At 29.3% G+C, this 15,031-nt stretch overlaps 2 protein-coding genes across 7 annotated transcripts in view; one reads left to right on the top strand and one right to left on the bottom strand.

The window, feature by feature from the left end:
- Positions 1–14,453, bottom strand: part of LOC126906537 (uncharacterized) — a 44,444-nt gene extending 29,991 nt beyond the window's left edge. Inside the window, exons 1-6 of one of the 3 annotated variants that reach the window (XM_050687107.1) lie at positions 14,300–14,453; positions 14,172–14,237; positions 13,815–13,880; positions 11,044–11,197; positions 10,155–10,400; positions 9,815–10,092 (exon numbers count right to left, since the gene is read on the bottom strand). In XM_050687107.1, the coding sequence (XP_050543064.1) occupies positions 9,986–10,092; positions 10,155–10,400; positions 11,044–11,197; positions 13,815–13,880; positions 14,172–14,237; positions 14,300–14,401 (741 nt within the window). In that variant the 5' untranslated portion in view covers positions 14,402–14,453 and the 3' untranslated portion in view covers positions 9,815–9,985. Of the gene's footprint in view, positions 1–9,814; positions 10,093–10,154; positions 10,401–11,043; positions 11,198–13,814; positions 13,881–14,171; positions 14,238–14,299 lie in introns of those variants that run through there. The other 2 variants (XM_050687108.1, XM_050687110.1) reach the window with 2 other exon arrangements.
- Positions 1–15,031, top strand: part of LOC126906541 (uncharacterized) — a 36,590-nt gene that overhangs the window by 13,855 nt on the left and 7,704 nt on the right. The gene's annotated exons all lie outside the window — the stretch shown is intronic.

Raw genomic sequence — 15,031 nt, 5'->3', positions numbered from 1 at the left:
AAAAAAAAAAAAAAATACATCTTGGTAAAACCAATAACTTCTCAGCTTCTTATCGAAGTTAAAAATGTGTTAGATAATTAAATTCTTAAATCATTTATCTTTGTGTAATTCGAGCATATTTACAAAATTGTAGTATTTTTGCAGTTTATTATTTATTTTTTATGATGTTGAATGGGTTTTATGAGTTTCAAAAAGTTCACTAGAATTAATATTATTGCACTATTATATCACTACCCTCTGCTGAATTAAACGTCAGTATGGATATCTAAAAATTTATTTTCTCACAACAATACGTATATGTTGTAAGCACACTTATTACAATGTTTTTATATTATACACGTTTTATTACCCGTTTTCAACAAATAACCACGTTTACATATTATATTTATAAATCGTGTCAATGAATTGATTTTTAGTTTTCAGTTAGTGTTTTAAGTTTTAATTATAAACATTAGTATTTGAATTGTTCACAATAAACAATGCCCAAAAAAAAAAAAAAAACTTACGAGTCCAGGTAGTTTAAAAAATTTTATTCCGGAAGTTTTCAAAGGTATATTTTCAACTGACAATAAATAAATAAATGTTATTTTGTAAAGGTTGCGAAATAAAATGATCAAGTAAAATCGGTTTCGGAGTAACTTAAACATCGCTTCAGATTTACATAAAGGCCCAGCACAACATTTTCAAAAAAGCGAAAAAAATGAAAAATTACATCCATGTAAAAAAAACCCAGCACAGGGTGTCGTGGCACAGTGGTGACGTAGCATAGTTGGATCAAGTATAATGATATCTGAAAGTGATTAATATCACTATCAAAATAAAACGCTTAGATGCAAATCTTTAGATAGTGTTTAAATTAAAAAAATTGGTGGATTATTCCAAAAGCTATATGATCTGCTAGTTCCTTATTAATATTCTGATAAAGATAAAGAAAAAAAACACATCATAGTAAATTTAATATCTTCTCAGCTTTGCGTCGAAGCTAAAAAATTAATGCAACATTGATGTTCTATGTTAAGTAGTGCTAGCCACTAATATTTCTTTGAACAAATTATCTAATACACAATTCAGAATTATACTGGAAAAGATACCCTTGTTGAATTTACTTTGCCTTTCGGATATATTGACAAATGTCATAACGATACATTAAACGAGATCAAGAAAAAAGTGAATGGTAACAAGATATGGATATCTATGGATAGGACAACAGACGATGAGAGTAGGTACATAAAAAGTATAACAATTGGAACACTATTGTATGATTTTCCTGACGAAATATTTTTGTTAATTATCGAAGAACTTGATAAAAAGAATGATAGTCATATTTGTAAAACATCTGACAAATCGTTGATGTTATTATGACGCAACGAATACAATACGACGATGTCGTATTATTTGTAACCGTTCCCGCTCTGTACATGAAAAATTTTGCTATCATTCTTTAATATTTTCACAAAAAAATGATTCATCTCACTTCTTTGACGTAAGACTTAAATCATGTAATTGTTTCAATTCAAAAATGTCGACAATTTGGTGAAACGTAAAAAAATATTTCATAAATAACCACATCGAGTACATATTTTGAAAACCAAAGCCATAATATAATATCATTACCTTCAGCGCTTATCATTATACGTTGGGGAACTTAGTTAACAGTTGCGTTTTATTACTGTACACATTTTGAAATTTTAAAACGCATAGTAAGAGAGAGAATTAAAAATATAGCTGATTTAAATCTCTGTAAAATTTGTTTACGAGTGCATGCAGGCGAACGATGTACACAACGGCAGTGTCCTAAATGTTCACAATAGCATAATAGTTTATTACATATTCCGTGGGAAGATAAGCAAGTTAATGATGTGCCCGTATTGCGGCCATCCCCAGGTGATCAAANACAGTGTCCTAAATGTTCACAATCGCATAATAGTTTATTACATATTCCGTGGGAAGATAAGCAAGTTAATGATGTGCCCGTATTGCGGCCATCCCCAGGTGATCAAAGTGAACATAAAATGGAAAAAAATGTAAACAATAATACACCGTCAACTTAGTCTTCGTTTCATACACATACGCGTCAGGTCAATACATCAATTCTTTTATCAACGGCTACAGTAATAATTTATGATTATCAGCGGCGGCCTCTTTTGTGTCGTACATTATTAGATAGCGGCTCGCAACATAATTTTAAGACTGAGTCGGTAGCACAGTGTTTGAGATTAAAGCGCCGAAAAACATTATGCGTTATCGAAGGCATTAATGCCGCCTCGCATACGTCGTCACATATAATTTCGGCTACTGTGGAATCGCGTGTATCTAAATACTCGCTCTTATTAGATTTTTTTATTTTTCCAAAATTAACAAGTAATTTGCCAGCTAGACCAATCAGCATTGCTTTATTAAATATACCAAAAGAAACAATACTGGCTGATCTGTCATTTAATAGTCCAAATTGCATCGATTTAATTTTGGGCGCCGAAATATTCTTTGATTTGATTAAGCATGGTCAAATTAAACCAATGGATAATGGCCCGGTGTTAAAAAACACCCAACCCAACCCAACCGCATCTCGGATGGGTGATCGCTGGTCCGGTTCCAGCAACTGCATTAGACAGGCGGTAACGATAACCGAACTGGCAAAAATTAGTGAGCTTGAAGACCAAATGGCACAGTTTTGGAGACTGGAGTAGATTCATGCTAAAGCTCCTTATACATTAGAGGAGAAAATGTGTATGAAACATTATGAATTAAATGTTCGTCGCTCAACGGATGGCAGATTTACAGTTTTACTACCATTCAAAGACCCATCTGTGCTGGGTAAATCATATCACATGGCCTTGCGTCGATTTTTATCTTTAGAAAGGCGACTTCAGGCTGACCCTCAGCTTAAAGCGTCATACAAAAAATTTATTGATGAATATATCATGCTAGGGCATGCAGAAAAAGTGCGATCGTCGATAGAAGAAGAGCGTTGTTATTATATGCCTCACCATGCGGTAATTAATGAGCACAGTGCGAGTACGCGGTTGCGAGTGATGTTCGACGCATCTGCGAAAACAGACACAGGGGCGAGTTTAAACGAGGTACTGCTGAAAGGTCCTTGCATTCAGGAAGAGTTAGTTACTATAATAGCGAGATTCTGTACTCATAGATATGTCCTGACGGCGGGCATAAAAAATATGTACCGGCAAGTGTGGGTATCGGAATCGCAGCGTAATTATCAGAGAATATTAGGGCGAGAAGATCCAAGCCAGCCTATTAATATTCTTTGCCTTAAGACTATTACCTATGGAGTGATAACCTCTTCGTACTTAGCGGTGACGTGTTTGGAGAAGCTGGCCGCTGAAGAGAAGGAACAATATCCTGAAGCCTGTCAATCGATATGTCAAGATTTTTATGTTGACGATTTTTTGGGAAAAGCGAACACGTAAAGAGAAGTATGTCAACTACGTGACGATTTAATTACCGTTTTGGGTAAAGCGGGTTTTGAATTGAGTAAGTGGGCTAGCAACAAACCTAGTATATTAGCGACTAGTTTAGAGTATTCTAGAAATCAACATGATAGTAATGCAGTACCAGAAAATATAGTAACCAAAATATTAGGTATGTACTGGAACGAAAACAATGATTCATATCAGTACATGGTAGAAGAATACAATAAAGATGTTTCAATTACAAAGCGTTCGAAATAGCGGAAATTTTTGATCCGTTGGGAGTAATAAATCCAGTAGTCATTAGATTTAAAACTTTAATTCAAAAGTTATGGCAATTAAAAATCGGATGGGATAATAAGGTACCCAAAAATATAGAACGCGAGTGGAAAGAAAGCCGTGAAAAATTATGTGTAATAAACACATTAGTAATACCAAGGCGAGTAGTCGATGATGGCAGTATAAGCGAGATTGAGGTACACGGGTTCGCGGATGCGTCACTTACGGCGTACTTATGCTTGTACTTATGGGTAGTACAAAACGATGGTCAGTGTGTTGTAAATTTAATTTGTTCCAAGTCTCGCGTCGCCCCACTCAAATCTGTGTCACTGCCGCGACTCGAACTGTTAGCAGCCGTGTTATTAGTACGTTTAGCAAATAAGTATGGGCGCAGTTTACGATTAAATATTTCTAATTATTTTTATTGGTCCGATTCTACAGTGGTACTTTCATGGATAGCATCGCCGTCAACTAGGTGGAAAACGTTTGTGGCCCACAGAGTAGGAGAAATACACGAGATCACATCCATTGCACAATGGCATCATGTGAGTACTGCTGACAACCCGGCGGATGTGGTCTCGCGTGGCATTTGCCCACTTCAATTAAATAATTTAATAATGTGGTGGAGGGGCCCCAGTTGGTTAGTTAAGAAAAGTTCTGAGTGGCCCAGGTCAACTTTTGACGAAGATCGTCGAATAGAAATATCGTCAGAAGAGCGCGCATCAACGCAAGTGTTGGTGTCGGCGGTTAGTCATGACTTGTCAATTTTAAATAATTATTCGTCACTAACAAAATTGAAACGCGTTTTAGCATATTGTTATCGGTTTGTGAATAGTGAGTTGGCTAAAACACGTAAAGTAAAGTATCAGTACGGACCTGTGCAGACGGATGAAATTGATAAGGCGACTATATGCTTAATAAAAGTTATTTAAAAGTGCTACTTTGGCGAAGAAATACAAAGTATTTTAAAGCTATGTACAATAAAACCAAAAAGTAATTTAGTGCGTTTAAATCTGTTCTTAGATGAGAAGGGCGTGCTCAGGGTGGGCGGTCGTTTAAGAAAAGTGGTTAATTTGAGTCCGTTACAGCGTCATCCAGTTATATTGCCGGCTAAGTGTGAATTTACGAAATTAGTATTTGTTAACGAGCATTTAAAACTTATGCACGGTGGACCGCAATCTATGTTGGCGTCGATCCGTTTAAAATATTGGCCACTAAATGGATGTAACATTGCACGACAGGTAGCGCGGGCTTCGGTGCCATGTTTTAAATATAGGCTCATTGTAGTCCAGCCGATCACGGGTGATCTGCCCGCATAGCAGTTAGAACTGTCCCGGGCGTTCATTAAAACCGGTATTGATTTCGTGGACCATTTTAGTCAACGAAGAAAAGCCCCCGTGANTCGTAAAGTCTAGTCAACGAAGAAAAGCCCCCGTGAATAAGGCGTACTCGTGCATATTTGTGTACTTTGCCACCAAAGCCGTTCACATAGAGTTAGTAAGTGACCTAACCACGCCTGCGTTTATCAGTGCACTGCAGCGTTTCTGTGATTGCCGCAGTCTTTGTTCAAATATTTTTTGCGACAATGCTACGAATTTCGTTGGTGGAAGACGTTAGCTTGACGAACTACACTCCTTATTTATGTCCAATGAGCACCAAGAGTAAGTTATAAATCATCTATCTAAAATCGGTATACAGTGGCATTTCATACTCCCTCGTTCGCCCCATTTTGGTGGGTTATGGGAGGCTGCGGTCAAGTCGCTAAAGTCTCATCTTTTTAAAACGCTAGAAAACGCATTACTGACGTTTGAAAAGCTCAATACAGTGTTGGTGAGTGTGGAGGCGACCTGGAATTTCCGGCCGCTAACGCCCCTTTCCAACGATCCAAACAACATGTCTGTTCTCACGCCAGGCCATTTTCTCATTGGCGACTCTCTAAATGCATGGCCAGAACGTGATGAAACCACTACAACACCAAACCGACTTACGAGTAGGAGAAGAGTGGTGCAGTTGTCACAGCAGTTATGGGTAGCATGGTCACGAGATTACCTTCAACAGCTGCAGGAGCGATGTAAGTGGATGTCGTCTTCTGATCCTCGACTACAACAAGGATCTTGTACAAGGACAATGTACCTTCTCTAAAATGGACCCCAGGGAGAGTAGTCAGTGTGACTGAAGAAGCGGATGGTAAGGCTCGTGTGGCACAAGTTAAAACAACACGTGGTATTTTTACACGTGCTGTACGTAATTTGTGTCCCTTGCCGTTCAAAGGCAATCAGCCTGAACTTTAATAAATTAAAAAGGTTTATTTTGTTGTTTGTATTCTTGTATTAATTTATACTTCATAATTTATTATTATTCTATGAAAAAAAAATATGTTAGTATAATCGTTTATTGAATTTAGTATTTTTATATTTGATATTTGTATGCTCAATGTAATTTTATATGCATTTATATGTGCACTTATAATTAATGTATTTAAAAATTGTTTTTTTTTCGTATCAGATGAATTCGTCGCTTTGCGGTGTTCTAATTGTTATAAGTAATTTAATGTTTAAATTATTCTTATTATTTTGATTTTGTTGTATAATTTATTGTTATATTTCTAAAATATTGTTGTATGGTTGAACAATTTTCTGTTGTTGTTGTTCAACGGTGGGCGGCATGTTGTGTATTGAGTAGTGATAAGCTTTACGATTGTAATATAGCAGTAGTACCGGTTTACACCCGGTCCAGATAATATGTAGCAAACGCGCGAGTGCCCAATAAAAATGTAATTTTCATCAATAAAGTTTTTTCGTAAAAGTAATTGCGGTGTTCATTATTTCCTTAAGTAAAACCGCAAAACATATTTAATTTATTAGATATTAAAATAAACGTAATTTACAAATATTTAGTTCATATTTGAAATTTGATAAGGACCTATGTTTTTTACTAATTAGTAATAATCTCAAAAAAGAGGTGTTAGGAGAAATCTATTTGCAGATTTGGAACCGGCGCAAAAATGGGTTTAAAATAGTATATTCTAGTTTCTGTTGAAAATTTCTAGTAGACCAATGTGTTTATTCATAATTAATAAAAAATTATTTCCTGAAAAGAAATGTTCAAATTTTAATTTTCATTTCTTATATACATTTTTAAAATAAGTATCGAAGCGTTTCTTATGATAGTTATTTTAATCAATGTCAAATATCATCTATACTTGTACCATCTGTGCCATGACTATACTGTGCCGCAGCTCCAATGTGCTATTGTTTTTTTTTTTTTAAGATATAAATATATTTCCTATTCATATATTTTTTATTGCAATATTACTTAGGTGGGCATCATTCTGTGTTTTTAAAAATATGTGTGGTGTTCTCTCTAACCTGCAAGCTCATGCATTGTTATAACGTACTATACGTACTACTACACACCGTAGATAATTAATATGTAAGCTAATACAGTATGGGTGCTCTGTTCATAACTGTGCTTTCAAATAAAACCCACATTGTGGTGTGAAGAATGTAGACTCTATTCTACAGTTTTAAAGTACTGTGGTCTCATGCAGAGGATTCTGTGGAATGGAGAATGTTCATCGGCTCAGATAACCAAGTCATGTGTTTCATGAAGGAGTCAGATCGGCCAAAACATCAAGTAGCAACCAAACACCAGGGAGAGTATTTTCATTGTATCCCTTAGATCATAAGGCTACAATAGCATTAAAATATATACATTAAACATTTAAAGGTTATATACTTTATTTTAGGTTAAGATTTATACAGGGTGTTCAGTAAGTCAGGAAACGGGTTTCTATTGTTCTCATTGTTTGTAACAATGAGAACAATAGAAACCCGTTTCCTGACTTACTGAACACCCTGTATATTGATAATTCAATAAATAATAAGAGAATTTATGTTGATCACATAAATCTAGTTTAGTAGAACCACCAAGGTGTCAATACTGAAGAAGACTTGTTATATATCAAGGATGTCACATGTATTAAATTATTATTTTTTAAACACTATTATTGGCCAACATTTTTAGCTTCGATGCGAAGCTGAGAAGTTATTAATTTTACCATGATGTGTTTATTTATTTATTTTTTTTGTGTCTGTCACCACTTTTTCTCTGCTCTCACCGGACCGATTTCTTTCAATGTTACGTCAGAAGATCACGAATCGTATTTAATTGAAGACCTTACCCTTAAAAATTGAAAAATTTTCTCTCGTTCCCCATAAATAGGAGAAATCTCCAAAAAAATTATAAATTTAATAATTGGTAAATTTTGTCATTTTTTTCACTTTTTTTTCTTAAAACTTCTATAACTTTTTCAAAAATCTACAAATCAACATATTTTTTTTTATACTATAACCTTAGATATTTCTCTTTTATTTAATATCATTTTTTTGAAAATTTAACACTTAACCTGCTCACTGGGGGGATTTGAAAATGGCAACTTTTTTACGAAAACTAACTTTTTCAACTTAACTTTTGAAAATATTCCGGAAATACTGCGTTCTTTAAACATATGTCAAGTTATAGCTTATGACATGTACTATAAAATTAAAAAAAAAATTTATCCCGACAACCTATTTTCTATATGCAAATGGCTACCGTATTCAAAAATATGCTATATTTTTATTAAAATTTGGGTTTTGTATTTTATTTTATTTTAAAATATCTTATAAGGGCAATACATTGACTTTCATGAATATTATATAATTTAATTGACATAGAATAAAGTTCATAGAGCATAAGAAATTAAACTTATTTAAATTTTTTTACTTTTTAAAGTCGAAAAAGTAATTTTTAAATTTGAGTTAGCTTAAATTGCCAATTTTATCAAGCGAAGAGGCAACGAACAGTTGCTTAGTTGGTAACACTTGGGTCTTTCATGCTTACTGCACGAGATTCAAATCCGTCTGCGGCAATTAATGTGTTGCATTTTTTGTGAGTTAAAATAAAATTTTCAAATCATTTGATATTTATCTCATTTAGATTCAATAACTTCAATAAATATAAAGCATCCTATCACTATAGTCACCCCTCGTGAGAAGAAATTTATATTCATGTTAATATTTAATTTACTATGTCGTTCTTTTTGTGGCTACGATTTATTTTTCCAACCCTCGCTTAATCTACTTTTTTCAACGATACATTAAATAATTACAATTGGTATTTAGTTTAAGTTATTACTCTTAAAAATCGAAAAAATATTCCTTATTCAAATAAAAAGTAGTTTAACCAGCTTTTTTATTATTATTTACTGTGTAAGAGTTAGTCGTTAATATTTTGTTTGAATATTGTTTTTTAATACTTAAATAAACTGCATTACAAATTTTTTTAATTATATTATTCATAATTTAATTTTGATTCTGAGAGAAAATAATGTCAAATGTGTAAAAATAATAATTTTAATAAAAAAAATATCAGAAATAGAAATTGAGCAAACAGTGACGAAATATCTTTGAATATATTATTGTAATTTTTAAGAATATACATTCATTTGCTTACATAATGATTAATCTTTTTTAACACCTACGTCATTGTATGATTGAATATAATTAAAAAATATATTTACCAAGTATATATATTTTTATTTCTAAGTATTTATCTATGCACACATACTTATATGTTACTATCCTAGTACTTTATACATAAAATATTATTTTATAAATACGTAAAATAATTAATATCAAACTAAAATGAAGGAACTTGAAAATCACTATATTAGGATAATTAATATTGTATAATATTCGTTTTACATGAGATATGTTATATTTTTCAAATAAACTATATTACTACTACCTAATCAGAATAATGTTATTTTCTCTGTATGCATCCTGAAACGCATTTATGATAGTTAATTATACACTGTCAGGTATCATTTATACTTGTCCCAACTATGCCACGTCCACATTATGGTTTCGCGATCTCACTATGTTACCATTTTTTTATAGGATAACATATAAATTTTAATAGATTAATTGTTAGTAAGTTGTCCAACTAAAAAAATGTCTAAAATTTATTTATTGTAAATTTTAAATAAGTATTTTAAAAGTTATTAACATTGTTAATATAGAGTAGAGGCATGATCCGGAATTATATAATTTTTATTATTTACTGAGTATTCAAGTCGACAAAAATATGTAAATAAATGAGGAACTAATTTTTAATAATTATTATTTATTATTATAATTATTATTATGATTTAGTTTATAAACCATTAACAATTATGCAGTTATAAAAACCAACTATTGTAATGATGATTTATTTTGAATAACGATCATCTACTCTCATGTTAAAGAGTTACTCTTATGCTTATCTTCCTTATACAATAATTTCAAATAACATGAACGAAATGTAATACTATTTATATCTTTTCTTTTTTTTAATAACCATGCTAAAATAAAATAAAATAGTTTTAATTTTAGTTAAAATATTAAATTTAAATTAGATATGCACCTTCATAATACACATTTTCTATATCTTTAAAAGCTTTTAATATATTTTTCTTGACATCATCATTATTTAGAACGTTTTCTAAGACACTTTTAAAATCATCCAAGGAAATTAATCTCGTCTTTAACGTATCCTTATCATGAAATCCTTCAAAAAGATTATTGAATAATTCCACCATTTGCTTTGGAATTTTGTAATATTTACCCGCCAAAATTTGTAGAAAATTTAAAAGGCTAATATATTCATTTTCTAAAAATAATATTATTTTAAACTTAACAAAATAATTTATATATGCTTACATTAAGAAACTCAGAATTCTTTCAACCTCAAAAACACAGAGAATGTAAAAATATATTTTTGTAATACCATTATAGAAGTACAAAAATAATCATAGATTGGCATTTAACTTTGAACGTTAGCCTCTAAAATCTATCACATAAAATTATTTTATTAAACTAACCTTTTATATTGATATAAAAAATACAATTATATTTGTTAAATTTTGTAAATAAGAAATGGTCGAATAAAGAAATTATTCTTAATAGATTATATTGTATGTAAAATTAATTAAAAGTTATGTCATATTTATTAAAAGTAATATAGATATCTATTGTTTGTAATTGATATGAATACCATTACATAGAATTATTTTTTGAAAGGAAATTGTAGGCAAATTGTGAGTTATTTTTTTTAACTATGGAAGGTAGATTTGGATTTCGCGATTTTTGTGACTTTTTGAGTTAAATATTCTATTTTTAGTTTTATATTAATAATTTAAATATATTTTTTTTATATATATTTTTTTCAATCTCTGATAACATGTAAATTTNTCTGTATATATTTTTTTCAATCTCTGATAATATGTAAATTTATTCAACATATTTTTTGTTACCTTTGAATTGTTTTAATTTTGGTATTATATTTGTTGTATCAGTGTAATTAATTTTTTCAAAGTTTTCCAAGACATCTTTAATGGAATAAATACTTGTTAAGTCTGGGAAAATTTTCTCAATTATTGGCTGAATTTCTTTAGGAACACTAAATGACTTGATATTTGAAAAAAAAATAGTTAAAAACACTTTTCTGAGTAGAAATATCTATGAAATCTAAGTATTTACTACGGGCACAGTACTAGTATGATATTTATTGAAGTTATTGAATCTATATGAGATAAAAATCAAATGAGTCAAGCATTTTATTATTACTCAAAAAGAATTAAGAAAAAATTTAGTACCACAGGCATAAAAGACCCATGTGTTACCAAATTTTTTTGGAAATTTCTTCCATTTTCGGGGAACGAGGGAAAATTTTTTAATTTTTAAGGGTAATGTCTGCAACTAGATACGATTTTTGATCTTTTGACAAGTCATTGAAAGAAATCTGAGAGCTGAGTAAAAGTGGTGACAGACACAAAAAAAAAAATAAACACATCATGGTAAAATTAATACCTTCACACCTTCGCATCGAAGCTAAATTTGAGTTTATAATATAATGGAATGCGAGTATTAGACAGTACCAAATTAACGATTAGCCCATAGTAAATATTTGGTTAAGAATAATAAAACCACAGAGTAAAATTTAAAAATTAAAAAAAAAACCTTAAAAATTTTGATTATAACTAAAAAAATTAGTTATATTTTGACTCTAAAAACTTCATTTTAAACAATTGTTTACTTTTATTTATTCTAAGGTGGGATAAATTGTCTTTTACTACTTTAAACTATAAGGTTGTTTTTTTAATTACCGGTTTAAGTACCTGTTTTTCGTAAAAATACCCCAATAATCTATGTTTTTATAATTAACACTTGAAAATTTCAAAACTTTTCTAATCTAAAGTCGTCTAATATTTTCAATAATTAATAATAGGATATACTGTAGGTATATAAAAGTATTTTCAAAATTAATTTTAAGTTGGTTTCGATAAAATACCAAATATTTTACCATAGAAAGTCAATAAGTGTAACAATATTCAGTAACTTTAACACTGGTTAGGTAAAAACTATACTTTAATAAAAATAAATAACGATCTCTTGTTCTTGACAATAATTTAACTACTCTAACTAAAGAAAAGTTTAAAAAATTATATACAGAGTGATTTTTTTATCATAACCCACTCAATTACTTGCAGAATAATAATAATTTAAACATTTTTTTTTTTATTATCTTTAGTTACACATTATTCTTGAATTTTTAACTATGTAATACTTTTTAAGTTCATCCCTTATGCCTTGGAGGGGGGTCAACTTTGTTTTTTTAAATGGTAACACATATTTTTAATTTAATAAAATGTTTGAGTTTTTAATTTAATAGTAAATGGCATTTGAATTTTTAATATAACTTAATTCGTTTATTAGATATAATCATTTAAAGTTTCAAATTTTTGAATTAATATACAGGTATAATACACAAGGGATTACAAATACAGGTAGCTAATTGGTTTTTTATAACATCGATATTAGCAGGTACACAGCATTGTTATTATCAATTGTAGTAAGGCACATTGTTATGAGTTTATAAATACACTAACTGACAATACAGAAAGTATATCTATTGATAATCATAATTGATAATAAACAATCCGTGACTGAGACAGCAATGTCATAAAAATCCAATTAGCTACCTGTATTTACAATCCCATGTGTATTATACATGTATATTAACTCAAAATTTTGAAACTTTAAATGTTTATATCTAATAAGCTAATAAAGTTATATTAAAAATTCAAATGCCATTTACTATTAAATTAAAAACTCAAACATTTTATTAAATTAAAAATATGTGTTACCATTTAAAAAAACAAAGTTGACCCCCTTACAAGGCATAAGGGATGAACTTAAAAAGTATTACATAGTTAAAAATTCAAGAATAATGTGTAACTAAAGATAATAAAAAAAAAAAATGTTTAAATTATTATTATTCTGTAAGTAATTGAGTGGGTTATGATAAAAAAATCACTCTATATATATATATATACAATTTGTGCTTGGTGATTGGCCGTGATCGAATAGACTTGGTATCTTAGATGGATAGTAAAGGTACTCTAATCACTTCGGATGGGCTCACGATGTCATAACGTGGCTGATGACAGGGACGATTTGAGGACCGTGTATTAAACGTATGCAAAATATCTTAGAGACGTTATTTTAAAAAATTGATTTTTTTCAAACTTGTTATAATAAAAAAAAAGGCCAAGTAAAAATGTTCAAATCACAATTATGTTGTAGCGCTAAATAATAAAAAAAAAATTCATTAATTTAAAAAATATTTTTAGTAAAACAATTTAAAACTGAATTAAAAAATAAATAGTAATAGATAGTAAATAAAAATAATAAATATCCTATTGTTAATTAATAAAAACTTTAGGAGACTTCAAATTGAATAATTTTAAATTTTGATATCTGATATATAAATACATACACTACAGGGGTGTTATTACAAAATACTTGTACTTCACAAATTCAGATATTTGATAAGTCATAAATTTTATTTTCACAAAAAATTATTTTTATTTATGTTTATAGATTTACCCCTCAATCTCGCTCATGAATTTTGATTGAGGAATAGTACATTTTTTATTAATAATATTTTAACTAATTTGATTAAATATTTATAGTTTATCAAATTATTATTTAGTGTTAAAAAATTAATTTTAATAATAGTTACTTTGTCGTCATAATTTAATTTTTGAAAAGAAGTTTTATTATTTGTCTTCAATAACTTTTCTCTTATCTGATAAAAATATGAAAATAATATATAATAGTCTTAAATTGCATAAAAGATTATTTATTGCGTTTAAATTATATATATTTTAAAACATTTATACATCTATATTCGTGAAAATTAGATATTTCATTGAAAAAATGTATCTTTTAAAAATCACTTACATTATCTTATTCGTAAATTTTATACTAATATAAATATTTTACATTTTTCAGTAATTTAAATTTCATTGATGTTTTTATTTATGAATCATTATAAAATAATTGTGTTATAATTATAATATCTGCACTAAAATGTTACCCTTTCATTTTTTATACGTTCCATATTTCCAAGACATTCATCTAAACGTACAAGTGCGTCAGAAACCTACAATATAAAAAAGACACTTCTAATATTACATTATTTATTTTAAATTTTAATTTTTTTACTGTTTGTGTTGCTAAGCCAAGTATATCTTCATTATAGCTTTCTGATGATTGGCACAATGGCGTAACAACTAAAAACATTCCGAAATAAATTTGACACAGCATTCTACAATATTTTCCAATTTTTGATAAAATGCTAAACAATCTTTTAATTTTTACTATGTTAACTTATTTTTGAAAAAATTAATTAAAATATGGTTATATATGCTAAAAAAACAAAAAAATATTGTTTACCTTTTTTATTTTTTACAAATGACNAAATATTGTTTACCTTTTTTATTTTTTACAAATGACGTTATAATTTATAGATATAAATAACTAATTTATGACTTAATTGTTTAAATCAGTGTTTTTAGTTCATAGTTTGAAATAAATTTTTTTTTTTTATTAGCTATTAACTAAATCCTGTGTATATTTATACGCATTATGTTAAGTATACATCTATAAACTCATTTGAGTATATCACTAATCGTAGTATCTTATAAATAAAACGGTAGCACAGTGGGGTCGCGGCATAGTGGAGACATTGCATAGTTGGGTCCAGATAGATTTAATCTGACAGTGATTAAAATCACTATCATAAGAAACGCTTCGATGCAAATCTGTAGATAGTGTTTAATTTTAAAAAATTGATGGATAATTGCAAAAGCAACATCAACTTCTATTAAAATAAAATACAAAACCCATAATTATCATACAAAAATAGTATATTTTTCAATATGGTAGCCATTTGCG

This window comes from Daktulosphaira vitifoliae, unplaced genomic scaffold (assembly GCF_025091365.1).
Source record: "Daktulosphaira vitifoliae isolate Bord-2020 unplaced genomic scaffold, ASM2509136v1 Scaffold_5, whole genome shotgun sequence".
NCBI classification, from domain to species: domain Eukaryota; kingdom Metazoa; phylum Arthropoda; class Insecta; order Hemiptera; family Phylloxeridae; genus Daktulosphaira; species Daktulosphaira vitifoliae.
Note: the sequence above shows the minus strand (reverse complement) of the source record. Positions and strands in the feature narration are given on the sequence as shown.